Here is a 23,754-nt window from a genome sequence, read left to right as displayed (position 1 = left end):
AGAAATTTGGAAGTCATCACCGTAGGGATAGTAGCAAAGATACTTAAAGTTCAATAGGTTTGGCATGCTCAGGGAGCTGTACACATGGAATGATTGTGCCAAAGGGCTAGTGCTGATGAGTGAAGTGGCATTTGAGAAAAATTGTAAAGAAATGAGTCAATATATATCAGTTTTTTCTTTATGATTTTGCTCAAATGCCATTCAAGTGCCACTCAAATGTCACGTGTGTGTGTGTGTGTGTGTGTGTGTGTGTGTGTGTGTAAATGCCAGGCTGTGGGTACAAGAGATGGAGAGGACTTTACCGACAGAGGAAGTAGTGCATGAAACCACAAGGAAAAAGGAACAGAAATGCAAAATGTATCGCTGCTTCAGGAAACCCAAAGCTTCAATACAAACAAAATGCAAAGTACTGAACAATAAGAAATTATTAATATATTAATAATAAGAGTTGAAAAAAAAACAGAATATTTTTTTCAGTCAAGTAGCAAGGTGAATTTTACCCTCTAGGTTGTGAGACACTATTATAGAGAAGCACATAATTGGGTTTTGTATTGAAACAATCACATTAGGAAATTACTACTGACTCCAGAGGAATAAAAAGGATTATAAGAGAATGCTATTTACCTGCATGCCAACAAATTAGATAACTTAGATGAAATGGACAAATTCCTAGTAACACACAAATAACCAAAACTGACTCAAAGAGAAATAGAGTAACTCCAGAGACCAATAATAAATAAAGAGATTTTATCAAATAAAAAAACCTCTCAACAAAGGAAAATCTGGAACCAGACAGTTTCATGGATAAATTGCACCAAACATTTGAAGAATTAACACTAATCCTTTCAAACTTTTCAAAAAAAAATAGAAGCGGAGGGAACACTTTCTAATTCATTCTGTGATATAAGCATTAACTTAATACCAAAGCCAGACAAAGATATTACAAGAAAAGAAAACTAAAAGCCAATATCTCTTTTGAATATAGATGCAAAAATCCTCAAACAAAAATCAAGCCAAAAAAAAAAAAAAAAAAAAAAAAAGAAAATAAAAGAAAAAGAAATAAAGAAAAAAGAAACACAGGAGGGCATGGATGGCTCAGTTGGTTAAGCATCTGACTCCCGATTTCAGCTCAGGTCATGATCTCGAGATTCGTAAGCTCAGCACCCGCGTGGAGCCTGCTTGGGATTCCTCCATTCCTTATCTCTCTGCCCGTACTCTGCTTGTGAGCTCTCTCTCTTTAAAAAAACAAAACCAAAATCAAAACAAAACAAAACAAAAAAACACAAGTCATGACCAAATGGGATTTATTCAGACTGCAATGGTAATTTAACACAAGAAAATAAAACAATGTAATAAACCATATTAATAAACAAAAGACTTAAAAATAATCATCTCAATTGATGAAGGAGGCACTAACAAAATCCAACAACCTGTCTTGATAAAAATTCTTAGAAAACCAGGATAGAAGGTTGCTTCCTCAACATAATAAAGGACATTTATGAAAAACTCACAGCTAACATCATATTGAATGGTGAGAAACTAAAAAATAATGCAAAAGTATGGGGCCCCACTTCACAGCGTACACAAAAAAAAAATTAACTTAAAATAGACCAAAGACCTAAAGATAAGAGCTAAAACTCTCACACTCTTAGAAAAAAACACGAGAGTAAATCTTCAAGGCCCTGAAGTTGGCGATTCTTACATCTGACAACAAAAGCAGGCTGAGAAAAAGAAAAAAAAACATAAATTAGGTTTCAACATTGAAAAGTTTCATTCATCAAAGGATATTATTAAAAAAGTGAAAAGATAACTTAAAAAAGATACTTGCATATCATATATCTGATAAGAGCCTAGTATCTAGAATATACAAAGAACTCTTATACTCAACAACAAAAAGACAAAATTTTAAAATGGAAAGAGGACTTGAATGGACATTTCTCCAGAGAAAATACATATTCCAACAAACAACCATAAAGAAAGATGATCAACATTATTAATCCCTTGAGAAATTTAAATCTAAACCTCAATAAGATATCACTTCATATGCCCATGGTGACTATAATTTTACAAAACAGAAAATAACAAGCATTGAGAAAGATGTGGAAAAACTAGTATTCTTGTGCATTGCTGGAGGGAATATAAAAATGGTGCAACTACTATGAAAAACAGTATAGCAATTCCCCAAAAAGTCAATCATAGAATCAGCATATGAGACAATAATTCTACTCCTGGGTATATATATAGAGAGAGAGCAAGAGAGTGTGCATGCACATGAGTGAGCGGTGGAGGGGCAGAGGGTGAGGGAAAGAGAGACTCTTAAGCAAGCTCCACTCCCAGCACAGAATCCAATGTAGGGCTTGATCTCAGGATGGTGAGATCATGACCTGAGTTGAAATCAAGAGTAAGATGTTCAACTGAGCTACCCAAGCGCCCTCGCCCGGCAAAGAACTGAAAATAGGTACTTAAATACTTTAATGCACATGTTCCTCACAGAGCAATTCACAATAGCCAAAGGACAGAAACAACCCAATGTTCATCAGTGATGAAGAGATAAACAAACTGTGGTATACACAATGGAATCTCATTCAGCCATAAAGAGGAATTATGTACAGATTCATGCTACAATATAGATGAACCCTGAAAACATTATGCTAAGTTATAAAGGCCAGTCACAAAGGTCACATATGGTATGATTCATTTACATGAAATATCCAGAATAGCTAAATCTACAGAGATGAAAGGAGCCTGGTAGCTGTCAGGTCTGGAGAGAGAAGGGAATAACTGCTTAATGGGTATGGAGTTTTATTTGGGAGCATTAATGTTTTAGAAGGAGGTAGAGGTGATGGTTGCACAACCTTGTTAATGCACCCAGTGCCAATCAATTGTTTACTTTATCCTCCAAGATAGTAAACAAGTTGCACCATCTAGATCAAGGGTTCCAAATATCTCAGTAAATTTTTGTGACCCCCTACGACCAAAAGAAAACCAAAGAGTTCAAATGGTTGATTTTTATGTTCTGTGAATTTCATCTCAATTAAAAAAAATACACATTGCCTTGGCAGGGTAAAGAACACATACATTGGAAATTGAATGTAATGAAACATACTGAGGCGCCAGGCTATGCACTCCTAGGAGGAATAGAAACTGAGAGGAAGTAATAGGTTTGAGAGTTATTCAGGAAAGAGGAAGACTGGGAATGAGTGAGAAAGGAGGACTTCTATTCAGAAGGAGGAAAAGATTTTGGAATAAAGACAGCCAGCGGAATGGGCTGCATTTCAAGGAGGTCTGGGAGGCATTAAACTTGGATCTCTGCTCAATGGACTAGTTTGGGCCATAGATAAGGATCAGAGAGTTTTGAAAATATGATAGAAGTAAATGGAATATAAGGATAAAGAAAAAAATCATGCTTGTAACATTAGTTTTTTTTTTTTTAAAATAACATCATAGTCCAGTTCAGCTTAGAAAGTAGTCAACAAAAATATTTAGCATAAATGAATGCTAATTGAATGTGGTGGTAGGAAGATGTCTGTACACAGTTAATATTTAATTTCTACCTCCCATCAGTTATCTGTGCAATTGTACAATTAAATAATCTAAATAGGTTGTGCCTATGTGGAAATACTTCCAGTAAAATTATTGACAAATTAAACCATTTGAAATTATCAAGCGGGGACTGCACCTCCAGTTCAGAAGTGAGTTCTACATGTGCACATTTCTTTCTCTACAAGTACTTCTTGCCTTAAAGAAGTTCACTGTTCATAAAGGTATTTTTACGAGTAAGCCCACTGGGAGTACATTGTTGCCTTAACCTTACCACCAAAGTTTCATGGAAGGACAAGGAAAACATCTTGTGTTTGTGAGCTTCCTTTCATGTGGACTGCTTACCCCGTACTTTATCCGTTGGGATATACCAATGGGACTAAGTACTCGAGTTTCCCTCCACATTTAAAGAGCATTCTGTACTGTGCATTTTTACACACTACAACTTTAATGTTTCTTCTTACATCGAGCTACATTAATACCCTTTTTGCTATTTTTGTATAAGAAATAAGCATCCAAGTGTTTTCCCTAAAGCCTGTGTCAATCTTCTATCAATGGTCAATCTTATACAGAATGGTGACACTGTTCATTGAAAAACCATTTTTCCCCGAAATTAATTAACATTCAGGTTAATTTTACTGAGAATGGTAGTATTTTTCTTTTCATAAAGAGTGTAAACAACTGGTTGATAATTTCATTTCAATTTGAATGTCATATGCAGAAAATCTAAACAATTAGCAACATTTTTTAAACACAGGAGTTTATTCATGTTTTAGAAATTCATGGTTTGGCTGTAGTGAAATAAATAACATCTATGGCTAGGTAAATCTCTGGTTTAACTGCCGCTAACCTGTCAAAGATTTGGGGAGACGTATGAAACCTGCCTCGAATCATCATGGATTTATATCTGAATAACAACTCAATTGCATTAAAACAGGGCACAAATGTGCATTAAGGAAAATCAGTTAATTTGCTGCCAGTAAATGAGGATGAACAAAATTATGACAAAGTGGTTATATGGATTATATCAGGATACAGGCAGCAGAAGACATTAACATAAAGACCAGCACTGCGAAACAACACACACCGGTCCCTACACACACAGGTGCACTGATGTCTACTCACACACACACACACACACACACACACACACACACACACAACACACATCTGTCACCAGAGTACAATGAGGGAAGCAAAGAGTAACCAAACTCACATCACACTGAAAAGGCTTTTCTCCGGTGTGTGTCCTCTTGTGCTCATCCAGGCCTCGCTTCTGGCTGAAGGCTTTGCTGCACTCTGAGCACTTGTAAGGCTTCTCCTGCAGTCAGCGAAAAGAGATCGCCATGAATTTAAGGGAGCATAGAGCCCTCCTTATCAAGGGGTATGGGGGGTGCATTTTATCTGTTTTTGTCAGATGCTGCAGCAAATCCACGGGGTGTCAGGAGTTATTTTCAGCGGAAACAGCACTACTCGACATCCACTGGGCAAACTGAACTATACTAGCTCATGGCACTTCAGTGTTCCAACATGAGCCTGCACCACATTTCTTTGCGAAGCGAGGCTCTGAATGATTGCCATGATCTAACTACTGAAAGAACTGAACTCTGAGGTTTTCTTTTGGTCTTAGGGGGTCACAAAAATTTACTGAGATATTTGGAACCCTTGATCTAGATTGTGCAACTTGTTTACTGTCTTGGAGGAATTCCTGGGAATGAAAACTTCAGAACAAAATTTTCATCAGATTTTAGGGGTAAGTTTAAAAAGCTACAGCTCAACTGTGATTTAAGTATGTTCATTTTTATTGCCCAATCTTTCTTCCTAAGTAGGATGTTCTTTTGTAACATCTAAATTACATTTTAAAATGAGGTATTTTTAAGTTGTTATAGGCTCTTAAAAAATATCTTCACAGAAGAAGAAAAATTGTAACATTCCTCAGCCATCTTTGATACCAAGAACTTATATTCCCATCCGTTTTTGCTTAGAAATAATTGCAAAATAAATTAACAGTGTTCCATTAAAACAGCTTGTCATTACTAAACAGTGCATAAGTAAAAAGATTTAAGGAAAAAATGAGATTTAAAGTAAACTTGCAATGAGATTTTTTTTTTCAAATACATCTTCAAAAATGTTATAAACTTTTTTTTTTTGGACTGAGGGTGTGTGTGTGTGTGTGTGTGTTGTGTATTTAACTTCATGTTATGTAGACAAGGTCCATACATATTTTTTCCTTAGTATTTGAAAGAATATTATAAAAGTTGTCAGACCTAAAAAATGGTATGTAAATAACAAAACAGATATGCATGTGTCCACCATCTAGGTCTTACAGAATCAAACATTACCAGTACAGGTGCGCCTCTCAATGTACCCCCCACTCTCTACCTGCAGCACCCATCCACTTCCTCAGAGGTGACCACCACGCTAGATAGAGAGCTTATCAGTCCCTTGCTTTTCTCTATGTTTTTATTGCACATGTATGGAAGGATCTCTAAACAAGACAGTGTTATTTTGCTTTTTAAACTTATTTAAATAGCATCACACTGTGAGTTCATTTGAAAGTTACTTACTTTTGCTCAACATTATCTTTATAGGCTTCTAGTCCCCAATTTTATTTTGTGAACACATGTAGTTTCTACTCATTCATTTCTAATACTATATAGTATTACATTCAATGGCTACACTAAAATTTGCTTAGAGGCATTATTCAGAGATGGACAGTGCATTTTTTTTTTTTTACCAACTTTTTACTCTTACTTTGCTCTGAATTTTTTGCACATGTATATCTGAATGCAGAGAAGTGTAATTCCCTATGATACGTGTATCCAGAAGTGGGATTGCACCTTCAACTGTTCTAGGAATGTCCAAACTCTACAAAATGGATAAATCATTTTACATTCCAACATGCAGTATAAATGTATCAAATCAATACATTGCACCCTTCAAACTTTTATAATATTATATGTCAATTATACCTCAGTTTAAAAGAAAGAGGCAAAAAAATAAAATAATATTAGTGTTTGCCTGGTATATCCATTTTTTTATTTTCAAACAGTCTGTATCTTTAGGTATGATGAATGTCTCCATAAATAGCATCCAACTGGATTCTTTTTAATCCATACTTATATCATTTTTAAGATAAGTTTTGCTTCTTAATCCTCATTAACATGCAGTATCATTTATTAATTATTATAATTACTATTATAATATATAATTAATATATTTATCTATTAATGTTTGTTGTTATTAATCAAATATTTGAATATATTTCATTGTTTTAAGTGTATTTGAATATATTTCTAACATTTTATTTTGTGCATTGCTTTTATCTTGCTTGTTTTCAAAGCTCTTGTCCCCCTATATTTTCTTGTATGTTTTGGATTGATAATTTTACCTATGTATTATCATAGAAGTTATGAACACTATTTCTACCCTCTTAGTGGTTATCCTTAACAGTTCTACTATGTGCATGGAACAAGCTTAAAGATTATCCATGTTTTCCCTCCTACTGAATAACAAGTCCTGTAGAATGCTCTTGTCTTATACGTTATGTGTAATTGAATTTTATTTTTATCTTGATTTTTAATGCCCAATATGGATTGATTATTACTTTACACAATCAATAGGGTTTAGTTTCACACAAGCTTAACAATTTCTTTACTTTCCATGCCGTCTTGCCTATCTGACCTTCAGAGGATCTGATGATGGTAAATTTCATTTTTATTTGATTGAAAATGACTTTATTTCTCATTTGTTATTAAAAATCTACAAATCGGGGGCACCTGGGTGGCTCAGTCAGTTAAGCGTCCGACTTCAGCTCAGGTCATGATCTCACAGTTCCTGGGTGCGAGCCCTACGTCGGGCTCTGTGCTGACTGCCAGCTCAGAGCCTGGAGCCTGTTTCAGATTCTGTATCTCCCTCTCTCTCTGACTCTCCCCTGTTCATGCTCTCTTTCTCTCTCTCTCCCTCAGAAAAAAAAATACATTAAAAAACTTTTTTTAATCTACAAATACAATTAGATACATAACAAATCCTATTTTTCATGTCTCTTAACCTCTCTTTACCATTTCCACCTTTTTGTGTTGTACTGGATGCAATTTCTTTAGAATCATCTGATCAATTATCTTCAGGTATGAATAAATTGTTAATAGAATCATTTTATTTTTAATTTCCATTATATTTTAAATTTTTGTAAGTTTTTATTTGGTTCTTTTCAATTATGCTTAATTGTTGATAAAATCTTTTTTACTCATGTTCTTATGTATATTTAAAAATATTCTAGGCATTTATATAATTTACTTCATCTGATAAATCATTATCTTAAGCTTTTTGGAAATCTGATTCTGCTATTTGTGGTTTCTCCTGTCTCCTGTTCATGGCTCTTGTTTCCTTGGGTGTTTCTGGAATTTGGAATCATGGGCTCATGTTTGGTGGTCTTTATCTGTTAAAATGCTGTGACCCCTAAGTTGAGGGTAAGTCCCTTCAGACAGCATTGTGTTTGCTTCTGCCAGGCATTCTGGGATGCTATCAATCAAAGACCATTTTAAGTTTATTTCTTGCCTTAGGGTTTTCTGGTCAGGGAAGTATTTTAAGTCTGAACTCTATAAACACACTTGAGGAAAAGACTATGGTTATAAACTCTAAGGAGAACTCTTTTCTCTAGCCAGCAATTAATGAGACAGTTAAATGTCCCAAGCACCTCTGTTTGCCAAAGGTAGATTATTTCCAGTCCCTTATTTCATTTTGAGTATGGTTTTTCTGGGATCCCAGCACTGTGGTGGGATGTGGTTCCATCTTGCCCCTAGAACCTAAGCCCAGAGCTTGCCTCCCTTTCCATCACCCTTCAAAACCAAAGCTTGAAGTTACAGAAACTGGCAAACACCATGCAAGGTGCTACATTCTTAACATGACCATATCACTCTGGCACTCGGCTTCAGTTTTTGTTTGTTGGGTCCTGGGGATAACTGTTACTTTTTTTTTCTTTTCAGATATTTGTTATTTGCTTTACTATATCCAGCATGGATAGAGTTTTGTATAGAGCCTCTGTATTTTATTTTTTTTAAGTTTTATTTATTTATTTTGAGAGAGAGCTGGAGAGCGTGCTTGTGTGTGAGCAGAGGAGGGACAGAGAGAAGGAGAGAGAGGCAATCCCAAGCAGAATCCCAATGTGGGGCTCAAACCCATGAAGATCATGACCTGGGCCAAAACCAAGAGACAATCAACTGAACCATACAGTCCCCCCGCTTTTTAAAAGTTTTATTTATTTATGGGGGGCCCTCTGTATTTTAAATGACTGTTCAAAGTTAACAGAAAAAAAAATGCATTTTCTTCACAGTCCAAAAACATGACATTTGCTACTTTTTTCATTTAGTCTGAATCAACACCATTTCTTTTCACATATTGTATAACCTTTGGTACCTAATATTTCTTCAAATATTGCCCAGTTTAAAAAAAAACACAACTTGAAAATGTAGTTGTATTTTTTTTCATTTGACAACTTTATAGTTTTATTGAAATATGATTTACATACTATACAATTCACCCATTGTAAGTGTACAGCCTATGCTTTTTAGTAAATTTACAGTGCTGTGCAATCACTGTTACAACCATGGTTTGGAACACTTTCAAAACCCCGTGAAGTTCCCTCATTTTGCAGTCAATCCTCAATTTCACCTCCAGTTTTTGGGCAGCTACCTATCTGATTTCTGTCTTTGAAGATTTGCCTTTTCTGATTATATCATATAAATGCGCATTTTATAACGAGCTTCTTTCAGTTGGCATAATGTTTTCAAGGTGCATCCATGTTGTAGCATGTAGTTGTAAGTATTTAAATTAGAAATTTCTTAGAGTTGCTGGGACTTTTATTATATCCAAATGTTTTACTTAACTTAATATTTTAAAAGCATAGAAGGAAATATCAGTATGATATAGATGAAAAAAAGGGCAAGCTCTATAATTAATCTAGGAAACAAGATCTTATGAAGAAGTGAGAGGCACATAACTGTGGTGGCTGCAATGACAGGTAAGTGTCTGGCAGAGAACAACCTAAGACAGGACCAATTATATGGATGACATCCTAAAAAAGTAATAGCAAGTTTCTGGAACGAAAAGCAGTGAAAAACAAAGCCTCAGCATCATTGATGAAGAACATCCTTCTCACTCATTCCTAAATTTCCTCTCGGGAAGTACTATCTAGGTGAGCACCTGACAGTGCCCCATGGATACGGAGAAAGGTTCTGAGCCAGGGTATGGAGATTCTGGTGAGGCACTCTTGCAGTTATCACAAGAGTTTTTCAGAAACCCAAATGTATATTACACACTGTCTTGTATTGAATAAATAATGTTTTATATACACATATATATTCACCCACTCATATATTGGTATTTTTCAATTGTTTATCAACACTATTGGTGATTATTTCAATACACTTTAGGTACACATGTCACAGAAATTATATTATGTTTGCCTATTTATTTTCTTCTATAAAAGACACTGAAAGTACAATAACTATCATGTGTTTCTATGTGTGTGTTGGCAGGAGAGTTGGGGTTGGAATTTATAACATTAGAACGGTTCTTCCAATTCAAACAATTTGAGAATTACAGTTGGAGGAGGGACCCATTTGATGAAGTAGTTCGGCATCTGCCTGGACTCCCTCTTTTCTACCAAGAACCATTTGAAGCTAAGGATTCCCTGGGGTTTTGTCCTAAGATTATTAGCTCACAAAGGCTCTACAATTACACTTCTATGTCATTTTGGAAAGAAACGTTCTCCAAGTCCTTAGGCCACAGCAAAGTATAATAATAAGAAGCCCTGTTTACCCTCATAGGTCTGTCCATTTCTTCTATCCCTGGATCTTAAACAATCTTCAGTTTTCCTGAAGATATTTCAGGAAGGGATGTAATTCCTGACAGATTGATCAAAACATCTTACAGTGTTCCTTAGAAAGACCTTTAATGCCCACCCTTGAAAAGATTCCACTCTACAGTGAATGGTGCGGAAGCAAGTGTTAGAGAATTCCTGCCCCAGTAAACAGCTTTTATACCAGAGGCAGAACCAGAAGGTCATAGATCACACATCTCAAATTTAAGAAAACCGAATGAACTGAAACAGAAAAAGTGCATTTTCTTTTCCAGAAAAAAAAGATCCTTCTCCCTCTTCCTTACTAATTTCTTCCCAATTATGCCTAATAAGCCACATAAAAAATACAAGCCCTTGCATGGTAACCACAGTTGAGTACAGAGAGTAAGCTGAGTGGTACAAAGATACCTACACCTGTTATCTCTCTTTTTTTCTCTGAAAACTGTAGAGAGAATCATATTGCCTCTAGCGCATTCCTAAGTATTAGCCCTAACTTCCCAGTCCAGAAGAATCCATGCTTGGAAGCAAGAAAACTTCAATTTCTAATTGTCACTGCCTGCCTTTACTATAGGTTCACTGAGGATGACAATGGTTAGGTAATTACATAGTGATTGGCACGGTAAGAGACCACGTGACACAGAAATCCTAGGAAATCTTTGAGTTATTGTCAGGTTAGGCAACAGAGCTGGGACTGAACTCTCTGCTACATCCCCAAATATACACTGGAAAGCAATCCATAGGCTGGTGTGACTGAAGGGGCCAAGTAAGTCTGGATGCCATTTGACTTTCAAAAAACACTCCTACCCCACAAAGTACTCATATACTATCACCATTTAACATTAATCATATCATAACTCTGTAATTGCTCTTCCTCTATATTTTCCTCAATTACAAAATCTTTAATATGGGCACAAAATCTGATTCAGTAAAGTATTACAGAAATTGTAACGCTGTTTCAGAGTGGAATATGTAGTATAAATTACACACTTTAAGTCATTAGCTGGGTTTAACTGAAGACAAAATGATTAGGCCCTTGATTAGTTCTGTTTCTGAATGATTACACAGTTTAACTGACAAATAGCTTGTCCTTTGTCATCATAACTGGGGAATCATTACTAAATGCAGGCAATCTATTTGTCAGTTAAACTGTGTACTCTGTCAAAAGCAGAATTAATCAGTAGTCTAATCAGTCTGCTTTAATCAAACAGCTTTTGGCAGAATTCATTCAGAAAGTAGGATTTGTAGAGTTCTACACCTTGCACCTTGTTATGTAGCTAATAAAAAGTCCTATTTTTGTGCTGCTAATGCCCATCTATATTTATACACTACACAGACTAGCAAAGGCAAAGATGGATGATGAGTAGATTACCTGCATGCCACAGGTACATATTCTGAATATTACCCATGGTTAAGTTTATGTCAGGCCCAATCAAAGAGAAACAGAGAATCCAACAAACAAGCTTTATCCTTTCTGGGCAGAGGCCAACTTATATGGTATAAGGAGGTCATAGAATGATGGTTCATAAACGTCCTTTCATGACAGTGGTAGCCTGACTCCATCTGAGCTGGGAAATAAAAATGAGTAAGCAGTTATAAGAAAACAGGCCAGTGAAGATGGTGAGGAGTGTCAGAGCCTATAGTATTGTGAACATATATAAACAGAGTTGGCTTATGACAGGTTCAATCTATGAACAAAAAAGCACCGGCTCCTTGGTTGTTATAAAGTATGTGAAGACACTTGATGGACAAACCTTTCCTCTATTTGTCTTGCTCAAAGCTGTAACAAGGCCAGAGTGTCCATGTTGTTAATGAAATAACTTGGACACCAAATACAATCTGAGAGAAGAAACTCACTGAAGGGGAATCAGATGTGGAAATAAGTCTCTGTCTCTGTCTCTCTCACACCCACACACAAAAGTATGTTAGGATATAAAAGTTATCTTTTGTTCCAAATAAATTCATTGGATTACTTTTTCTAGATTAAATATTTCTCACTATTAATATCTATCCTATTAGCGCTCAGAAAAACAATGACTTGTCAGATGATAATTTCCTATTTCTAAGTTTAAAAGAAAATCTTGAAAACCTCATGAAGCAGAGATTCGGTGGGTGTCAATTTCTTAAATATGAAATTTCTAAAGAAACAGAAGTTTTATACATTTCTAGTTCCCCATTTTCTCAGTTAATGTAGTAGTGGCTAACTTTCTGCTGTAGGGCACATTACAAACTCTGGCAGAGATGAAATGGGCAACTTGTGACTAAATGTAAAAGCATCATTTTTTTTAATGTTTATTTTTGAGAGAGAAAGAGGCAGAGTGTGAATGGGAGAGTGAGAGAGAGGGAAACAGAATCTGAAGCAGGCACCAGGCTCTAAGCTGTTGGCATAGAGCCTGACACGGGGCTTGAACTCACCAGCTGTAAGAGATCATGACCTGAGCTGAAGTCGGATGCTTAACTATCCGAGCCACCCAGGTACCACCAAATCATCTTGTTTTTAAAGTATTTGGGACAAAGTCATTTACTCCTCAAACTTTTCCATCTGCAAAAAGTCTCACTAATTTCCAAAGCAGAATGTGGAGCGTCTTGTGTAAGGAAAGATCACATACAAACAGCCTTGAAATTTTGCCAGCCTGTACCCTAAGACACATTTGCCAGACTGTCCTTAGACAAGACACAGGAGGCCTCAACTGTCCACTGTGTCTGAAGCAGGCTTTCTCAACCTCTGTATCATTGATATTTAGGGCCAGATAATGTTTTGTTTTAGGGAGCTGTCCTGTGTACCCACTAGATGTCAGTAGCACAAACTTCTCCCCACGAAGTTTATTTCCAAATTGTAATAACTCAAAATATCTCCAGACATTGCCAAACATCACCTGGGGGTAAAATCACAGAGGTACCATACAGAAGAGTACTTCCTGAACTATCTGTTGTGAAATATTGTGTTTTTCCCAGTGTGTTGCTGACGGATACTTTTGTAAAACAGGATGAAAATGAAATTACTTAGACGTGCAGCAATGCCAAAATGCTGCAAAAGTCCTAAGTACTCCCTCACAATTTCTGTACCTGTCTCATCACAGAACAGAAACAAAGAGCCTGTGGGCTGGTACTGGTCTTCAAGCCACACTTTGAATAGCACTGGTATAAAATAAAAATGTCTTTGGGGCACCAGGGTGGCTCAGTCGGTTTAGCGTCCAACTTCATCTCAGGTCATGATCTTAAGGTTCGTGGGTTCAAGCCCTGTGTCGGGCTCTGTGCTGACAGCTCAGAGCCTGGAGCCTGCTTCAGATCCTGTTTCTCCTTCTCTCTCTGCCTCCCCCCTGCTCACACATACACACACACTCTCTCTCTGAAAAATAAACATTTAAAAAAAGTCTTTTATTGTAAAATGCCCATGATTCAGTTGAATCATCATCTGAGTGAACAAATTATATACTACACCTTACTTAAAGGATACCTTTCAACATAATTCCATGCAAATATTGAACTAAATATCATTTTAATATTATATATAAAAATTCCAAATTTTTATGGTTGGGAATAGTGGAGGGCTTATAAATGGAAACAAATCCATATTTGTCAAACCTGCGTGCAGTTACATGGAGATTCATTATCCTATTCTCTGTGCTTCTGTGGGCTTAAGTTTTTCCTTATAAAAAGTTAAAGGATTTAAAAAAAATCATTTTCCTTTTATTCTAAAATGTAAAACATCATTCTCTGCTTCAAGGATCTTGTCTTTCTTTTTTAGGGAAACCATTTCTGGTATCACTAAGGTGGATCCTGTAAACATTAAATCATCTCAGAAATCTGAAATGCAGTCTCAGAAATGCCTGCTCAGAGACGACCTGGTGCTCCAGTGATGGTCCCACCACCAGCCACACAGACACAGCCTGGTGAGGAGACTTCCCCACACTCAGCCTCTTCCCCCACAGCCCAATGTTCAGGGTGTTCACTCATATATGTCTCTTGTGCTCTTGTATCGTAGGACCATTTGTTTAACTGGGTGAAAATCATACCTCACACGGCATTTCACATGATGGATCCTCTGAGAATAAATGAGAGCTCCAGGCAGCATCTTGCAGGGGCCCTGACACTGACCAGAGGTCAGGCTTGACGTGTGCCCTTCAGGGTGGCAGCAACTATGAAGCTCATGCCAATATTTCCAGATTTTTCCACTGTCCTAGGAGCCAGCCAGTTCTCTTGGTAAGACTGGCTCTGTGACCAAAAGACGACTACCTCGTTCTACAAAGCATCTAGTTGGCAACAGAGTTGCAGGTAGAATTTAGAGGAGGCTTTGTGAGTGTGGCCCTGTGGGCTGCTATTATACACAGCTGAGGGGACAGATCTACGGCCCACAGCACGGAATGCCATATATCTAACAGCTCCTCTTAATGGCCCCGTTTCTGAACGTGCATGTGCCACCAGCTGCACACAATCAAAATGCACCGAGTTTCCCCCTAACGAGCAGCCTTGCCTAGAAAACTTCTTTTACAGATGTTTATAGCTTTTGTGGCTTTTTATTCACCATCTTATTTTTATAGCTGGTGTGATCTTTCAACATATGACATAACATACCCATGGCCTAGTAAACAATGCACCTAAAAATTATAACTCTTAGGGAAGCTTACAGAAAGCTAGGAGAATATTTAAAGCAGGTTTCTACATAACACATCCATAATTGGTTTTGCATTGTGGCTAATGGAAAACATACTTACTATAAACTAGGAAAATGAATTGCACAACTCACATATAGAAAACTAAAAATAAGCACAATAAACAGAATATAATTCTTATATTAACGTGTTGTATACAAACTTTAAATAGAAACAAGAAGGCAGTCTGTCCCTTTTTAATCCATTCTTGAGGACTACAGAAGATATGTATAAATGAAATGGCTGAAGTTTGGTCACTTTCAGAAAGGGGACAGAAGAGCTCTTTTGGCATAAAGCAAGCAAAGAATCAACCAAACCACTCAAAAACCTTGCCTCCCTGGGGCTGCATGGGTGACTGGGACTGGTCATCTGGAATAGTGAGGCAAATTGACCTAACTACACTTTTCCCGCATATTCTCCCAGTCTCTAACCTATGGATTGCATTCCTGTCTGAACACCTGAATCACCCAGGGAAACTTTTTAAAAAATATCGATGCCTGGGCTCCATTCTCAGAAAGCCTGATTTAGCTGGTCTGGGTGAGGCCAGGTACTGGCATTTTTAAAGATCTCAAGGTGCCTCTAGTGTGCAACCCACTAGGTTCTAACTTGGTCCATCATCTTCTCAAGTAATAATTGTACTACTACTAATAAATACAACAACAACAACAATAACATTTTTTTAAAATTTGAGAGTGAGAAAGAGAGAGAGCGTGAGGAGGGACAGGAGCAGAGGTAGAGAGAGAGACTCTCAAGCAGGTTCCATGCTCAGTGGAGAGCCTGAGGTGGGGCTCAATCCCATGACCTTGGGATCATGACCTTTGCCAAAATCAAGAGTCACATACTACACCAACTAAGCCACTCAGGTGCCACATAACTTCTATTTCTCTTCCTCTTCTTATGATTCTCTCTCATCAAGGCACCATTGGGTGTGTTAATAGAATGTCTACTTCATGTAGACTGGTAAAGAGTTAGGAGCTTTTAAGGATTTTTTCCCCCCATTTCACTGTTAATTTGGCATGGTTATTCTCTCTTGCAGATGAAGCTGTGTTAGTTTTAAAATATGACCAAGGTATTACACCATCAGGTAGAGATGACACAACTCAAAATACAGCATGCTAACTTCAGAGCTAGTGCCTGTAGTGGCCTTGTGTTGTGGCTTCCTAACCACCCAAATCCCTTCTGCCTGGTCAAGCACAGTGGAAGAGGAGGCTACCTGGTGCAGCCAAGAGAGAGAGAATGTTGATCAGGCTAAGCTACATGCACATGGAGTCACCTGGAAGCTTCAAAAAATGCTGATGCTTGTCACTCAACCCCCAGAGAGTGTGATTTCATTGCTCTGGGTGAGACCTGAGCTTTGGCATTTTTAAAGGACTGTAGGTGATTCCAATATGGACACACATTTGGGAACCACTGGGCTAAGCCAACAATGGCAAGTCCATTTCCTTTTCATTGATGGGTTTAGATTGGAGCATGTCACATGGCTGTAGTGATGGAGTGGACAAAGTAAGTCTGTGGGGAATTTTGAGGAAGGAGGCTTCTCCTGCTTGCTGAGGCTGATATGTACGCAACATGTACAGAGGTGATTCCGGGGCTGCTGCAGCCATGTGGTAGCATGTGAGGAGCTGGCTGAGGAAAGCAAGAGACATGAGAGGAACCTGAGCCACTGAAGACCCTGTGGAGCCACTGCATTGACCAACCACGAGACGGCCCTATCTCTGAATTCTTGTTATGTGCCTTAATGAATATCTTTATCATTTAAGGTCTTTTCAGTGAGGCTTCTGATTCCTAAGGAATGGAAGTATTCTACCGTCTTTACCTTTCCAATCATCACACCATATTCCACTGGCCCTATGTTAGTGACAGAGAATACTTCTAGCTCAGGTTAAAGCATAATGCTGCAAGAATGAGTCAAAAACTCAAAGTCAGTGGCTGGCTACCGAAAATGATAAGGTACAGCCCAGTCTAAGAGCCTCAGCACTAAAAACGGAGTGAGTGTTCTTTTGGACAGCAGCATTTTCCTTATACACATGAAGAAACTTAGAAAGGCATTGAAAATAGGGGCACCTGGGTGCTCAGTCTGTTAAGTGCCTGACTTCGACTCAGGTCATGATGTCCTGGTTTGTGAGTTCAAGCCCCACGTTGGGCTCTGTGCTGACAGCTCGGAGGCTGCAGCTTGCTTTGGATTCTGTGTCTCCCTCTCTCTCTGCCCCTCCCCCACTCACACTCTGTCTCTCTCAAAACTAAACATTAAAAATTTTTTTAAATAAAAGAAAGGAGCTGAAAATATATTTGCTGATAAGAATTCTGAGAACAATGTGAGAGTTGTGCATTGTAAAGAAAGTTCTTTGTAATCCTTGAAAGAAAAGGAGTGCTGGTTAAGTGAAAGTGCGTTATTATTTAAATTATCTAAAGGGAAACTACTCCTTTGCCTGCATAATGACAAATTGCTTAGATTTTTCTTCTCAAAAAAAGAAGACTAATCATATGAACAGGATATTTTTATAATAAAGAAAAAGTGATTCTTACCAATTTACAAGATTATAAATCCAACTTTGAAATAGAAATGCAAATTCTAACAAAAATATGAGGAAATATAAGAGAAAGAAGTAGAAGGGAAATAAATACAAAAAAAACCTGTAGTATATATGGAAAAGATAAACGTATGTATATTTAGATATACATCGTGTCAAAAATACTAAGTTTCACATAACAGTCAGACATGAGGCCAATCATGGAAACAAGTTGCTGGAGCTGTGAGAACACAGAACACTATTAATGGCCTTATTCTTTTGTCACATACTGTCTTCAACATTTTTGTTTGTTGCATCCTAAAAATTTGCTAATGAAAATCAAAGTAGGTCTTGTAAGTTTAAAACAGACTCAAGTTTTGTGCATGTTCTAGGTTGCTTTATTTACCTATGGAATATTTCTGAAAAAAATAGTCTCAAAACTCAGTAATGCACCACCAAAGGCAAACTTAGGAAGAAAAATATTAACTGCTTCCTCTAAAAAGGCCCTTTTCTGTATGTGAACTAGTCCTTTAAGCTTACCTATCAGTTAATTTAAATGTTTCAAGCTCTATTTACAAGTGATCTGACAGCAGTCAAGATAATTCCCATGATTAGATGATGGTGCAATTAAGGGTAAACTCATCAGCAAAAGTCTCCATTGTGTTGAGCCAGACACTGTGTTAAGAACTGGGGAGGACACAAGGTTTGAGACATGGTCCTTAACCTCAAAAAGAGTCCCCAGATTTGAAAAAAAGACATGGTAGATGGAGTAGATGGAGTAGAGATTTACTTGTTCATCAACCTTCAGTTTTCATCACTACACAATCTGAAATACAATATGCAGCAAATACCAAATATCCCTGTCAATTTAGGTGTCATAATATAGTGGCACAGGCTACAAAGAATAATGTGAAATGAGAACGCAATACATTTAAGAAGCAGATCCAATCAATCCACAGAGAATTGATTTAACTCAACTTGCCTACTTCCAAAAACAACAAGCATACTTTCTGACATATGTGATGGTGGCAAGTGTAATCCATCTTTGAATAAAACTATAAAGCTTATTCAGAGGTCTGTAGGAGAAAGGAATTATGTAAATGCAAAGCCTTAGAAAAAGGATATCTAATTCTGAAGAAATAACATACTTATCCCATTACATAACTTTGAAAATAATAAGCAGAAAGGTGCTATCACACATGCAACTAATTCGCCCATGGCCAACAGAGCATTCATTTCAGCCAAGTTCATGTCAACAGGTGAAACACAACCATCAAGGCGCAGGCAGAAGTCAGAGGAAATCATATCATCAATATAAATTACATCTCTGATTCAACACACTCCACAGATGGCAGCAAGCTAGTAGCATAAACCTGCCCCCTTCAAACCTCAAAAATACTGAAAAAACCAGCCTGTCTATTTGCACAGGTGAAGATTCCATAGTTGTCCTGGCAGAGGTCTTGCTAGATTTGAATGTGCTCAAGTCATACAATGTTTTGACAAAAAAAATCAGATTAAAAATTAAGAAAGAAAGAGAGAGAGAGAGAAGGAGAAAGAAAGAAAGAAAGAAAGAAAGAAAGAAAGAAAGAAAGAAAGAAAGACAACAGCATTATTGGAATAAGGGAGAAATTTTTTGTTTTCCAAATCTGAATATCATAAACATTTTTACCCCAAAAGCAACAGCAGAACATTATTTTTATTCATGAAATTAGCATCTTCACTGTTTACCTTTTTCATCTGAACTGTTTTGTTCTGCAAGTAAATTTGAAATCAATCTTCTTTTGCAAATGGGTGAGTTTTTGTGAAAACTTTTTGTAATCTCTGGTGATACTACACAGCAGGCTGATATATACTTCCTACCTTCTGCAAAAACCATTCCTCCCCCCAAAATAAAATGACCTACTGTCATCAACAGTAACCAGTAATAAATCAGATTTTGCCTTTTCTTTTTCTTTTTATATAATGGTGACTTCATTCACCAGCTTCTGACTGTTTGGGGCTCAGTATGTTCCTTGAGAAGAGACTTCTTATTAATTCATTTTAAGAACTATGATGACTAGTCTGACCAACTGTCCCTATTTACCTGGCACTAGCCCAGTTTCAGGCCTTGAATTCCCACATCCTACGAATCTCCTCACTGTGGGCAAAGAGCAAGATGATGCCTGCTCGGTTTCTATGTTAAACAGCCCACATGAATTGGAGAATGCCAGCCTGTTGTAATGTCCCATTTACATACCATCTAGGGAACTACAGGCATCATCCCTATAATGTCACTCAGTTGCCACCTGATAGTACAATATACTAAACTCAAGTCCTACCTATACTTCTCTTCTCCTCGCCCGCTCCCCTGCTCTCTTCCCCTAGGTACAAACAGTCAGAGTCTACTACTGCCTCCCTGGCAGGATGGACTCAGCTACTCAGGACAAGCAGTGACTGTCACTGCTGAGAAGAGCAGCTTCAGGCCCCTGCTGGCATAAGTTAAGATGCTGGAAGATGAAGGATAAAGGATGAAGAATGGCTGAGGGGTAAGAAGAGCAATATTTCAGGGTGAAGTGCCAAGTTTTTGCTTAGGCCAAGCAAAATGCTTTTTGTCTCAAAAAGGTGGTTATTGTATTTTTGTTTTGTTTAAAGGAAGGCCATTTTCGGAAAGCTCCTTATGAGCTATCAGAGTGACTCAGAAATCATTCAACTCATTCTCTCAGAATATATTAGGTGTAAGAAAAGACTGTGAATTGAGGGAATTTCCTTATTGTTACTAGATTCCAAGACACAGAAAGCCTAATAGAATTGCAGATCTCAATGTTGAACGATTCCTGTGCATACTAAGATGATTTTGTTTAATGTTTTTATTCTTTACATTTGTTCCTCCATTTCGATATACCAGTCCCTTCAGAGTACGCTAACATGTTAGGAAAAGAATTGCTAGTGCAATCGCTTAGGGATTTGTTTCTTCTTTTATACTTGCCGGGGCAACAGTTTTCCTCCTAGTAGCCAGATATCCTCCAAATCAAATCAATGTAAGTAATACATTTGGTAGAAGATTCACCTAACAGAATTCTTACAAGGCACACAGAGGAAGGAAGCCACAATGAGGCCCAAATGCTCAGAGAGAGTTCAGTGAGTACACTTGTTTCCTATCAAATAAAGTACAGAACTAATCTCCAAAGACCCCTCTCCAGGTGGGTGAAAGAACATACATTGGTCATCTCCAGACACAAAAATGAGGGTGTGGATGGGTGACAAGGCAGGTCTCTGGGGCTTTAACCTCGGCATTGCATGAAAAGGAACAGACATTAAGCATGCTGAAGCCACAGCACCGGCAACAACTCTTAACAGGACAGATGTTGGAGAACTTACTCATGTCCTGCCAATGGGGAAATATAAACAGAATTTAATATTTTAAAAAATTAATTTAGCCACTGAGTCATATATTACTTGGTGATAAACTGTCCCGCATGTTAAAGACTGTATTGTAGATGGAATGTCATTTTTTTGGCAATGGCTTGGTATACTGCTTACACGTCTAAAAACACATGTTAATTTTTGTTCGTTCACTTCTGTTGTCTCTACAAAGCCAAATATATATGATAGATCGAAAGCAGTTGTGTATATCACATTCTGGAAACATGTTGATTTTAATTTATACTTTGTATAAATTAATAATATACAAATTTATAATTTGTATATATTTACACAAATACGTTCATTCACTGAATAGGAGTAGCTGAAATGGCAAGCCACATACATAAGAGAGCATACATTTATATATATGATATGTATATATTATATATATGATATGTATACATAAAGACACGATGGATGTGATAATGACAAAGGCCTGAATTTAATAGGATTAATTCAAATTAATTCAGTGTAATGCATATTGAGAGTAGTCCTAGGAAAGCCACCAGAATTGCCCCCACTGATGTGCTGAGTTTTGGCACTGGGATCCAGCCGGTATCTGGCATGAATGCTCTGGATGTTTGAGACCTGGAACAAGTTCAGGCTTTAGGGCTTTAGGGCTAGGCAGCTAGGCAGTCACGGAATCTCAAGCAGAGTCCTAAAGCTTAAGGAGGTTTTTAAGTGTCTGTCACTTTTTACTAAAGCGGAAAGCACTTTACACTCTGAAACCACCACTGAAGAACCTCAGACCATCCGTTTTCTGCCATGGTAAGAATTAGTCCTTGGATGAGTGGCTTCTGTCACTCACAGCTTTACCCTAGCCCAACCACTAACCCTAGAGTGAGGGCCTTCAGGTATGATTACCAGCCTCCAGAATCTGTTGCCCTTTTCGTCTGCCTCATGATTTCCAGAACACCAAATCTCAAATCACTAATCTGTCCTACAGGGATCTGTCACAATCTAGCCACAAAGATTACAAGCAATCAGCACTATCATAATCATTATAAAGCAGTTTTATGAAACAAAGAAAAACTTTAGAAAAACAAGACATCTGTTTGATAGGTCTTTAAAAACAAATAAATTTTTTAAAATAATTAAAAAATAAAATACAAATAAATAACATTTCATGACTAAAATTCATGGAGAAATTGCTCTCAATTTTGGTTCCTGTTATTTCTATACAATCTTGATCATAAAATATAAATTATAAATTATCTTTTTTGGGGTCACAGATTTGGGTATCTTCCAGTGAAATCGTATTTGTTGTATATATTCTCTATTTAGTTAGTTTGTCTACTCATTTTAGGAAATCTGTAATGTAGATATTATCCTTCCTTATGAACTTCAGTTATTTCCAGAGACTATTTAAGTATGAATATTAAAAGGTTAATACCATGGGTCTTATGTCACACTCATGTGGGCTGGGTATTGTTTACTGAGAAAGTGAAAGATAAGAGTTTCTACAAAAGAAATGAGTATAGCGAGTTCTATGATGTCATGTGCTTACAAAACAAAAGCAGAATTCACTTAAAGAACATACCAATTGGTCTTTTTTTTTTTAAGTTTATTTATTTATTTTGAGAGAGCGTGCACGTGGGGGAGGGGCAAAGAGAGAAGGAGAGAGAGAGAATCCCAAGCACGCTCCCAAGCATTGTCGGCACAGAGCCCAATGTGGAGCTCCATTTCACAAACCTGTGAGATCATGACCTGAGCCAGAACCAAAAGTCAGATGCTGAAGTGACTGAACTACCTCAGGCACCCCAGGTCTTTTTATTTTTATGAATATTTGAATAGTACTAGTGTAACTAAGTGTTCCTGAAGTTATCATTGCATGGACTCAGAATCAGAATACATGATTATGTAACATATAGTTTATATATAACAAATATATATAAAATAAGTATATAAATACTTAGTGTTTATAATCCTATAAATATATAAAAATATAAACTTTGTTATTTAATAAATACACAAATAAAATATAAATATATATGGTATTTTTTTCAGCTTAGTTTGAGAACTGAAGTTGAGATGAGAACTGAAGGAAATGGGATTTTATAAGCAGCATATTTAAATATTCCTCAGGAGCAGTGGGATTACAGCCTGTGTAGCAGCTATGACTCTAGGACCCCAGAAGGAGGCGATCTTTTCTCCACTGAATCACGACTGATACAGAACATAAGAATTTAGTCTTAAGGATTGAGAGAAAAGAGAGCCAGAGCCTTAATGTTTCTCAGGGAAAGCAGATTTTGGGGTAGTCAAATTGTAATGATATTCATGTTCTTAGAACCACTAACTGTCTCATATATTATCGTGAAAAATAAAGAAATCAAAGAATAAGGCCTTTTTTATGGAGAAAAAAGGTATATCCATAACTACAATTTAAACTGAAACCAAAATAAATGCCCTCAATCCAAAAAGCCCTTTGCTTCCTTCATGTTTTAAGAATAAATTTCACTCTAATATCTAGAGTTACTGAAAGCAAAGCATTTAAAAATATTCATAACCTCCTTAAGAAAAGGCAGTATGGCTGAGAGGCCCAATAGTTCACTCAAAACCATTATTCACTCAACCTGACTACTGGGCTTGATATCAATTTACCATGTGGCCTACTGTGAGTCATTCCTGGCCTAGATGTATCTTTCTGGAATAATATTATACCTAAAATAGCCTAAAATACTACCTAAAACAGATCTTCAAAGATTTGAAAGGATCTTACATTGAAAAATGCTACTTTAATTTCCAATGATGAAGAGAAACTGCAAATGAGGAACTTAGGTAAAATGTGAGGACT

The 23,754-nt window shown here is 37.0% G+C and overlaps 1 protein-coding gene across 1 annotated transcript in view; it reads right to left on the bottom strand.

Moving 5' to 3' along the window:
- Positions 1-23,754, bottom strand: part of PRDM5 (PR/SET domain 5) — a 209,083-nt gene that overhangs the window by 5,780 nt on the left and 179,549 nt on the right. The window contains exon 15 of the mRNA XM_039217772.1: positions 4,757-4,861. Within this exon, the coding sequence (XP_039073703.1) occupies positions 4,757-4,861 (105 nt within the window). The remainder of the gene's footprint in view (positions 1-4,756; positions 4,862-23,754) is intronic.

The sequence above is a fragment of the Hyaena hyaena genome, unplaced genomic scaffold (genome assembly GCF_003009895.1).
Source record: "Hyaena hyaena isolate Hyena2069 unplaced genomic scaffold, ASM300989v1 scaffold_716, whole genome shotgun sequence".
NCBI classification, from domain to species: domain Eukaryota; kingdom Metazoa; phylum Chordata; class Mammalia; order Carnivora; family Hyaenidae; genus Hyaena; species Hyaena hyaena.
This window is presented reverse-complemented; position numbering and strand designations above follow the sequence as displayed.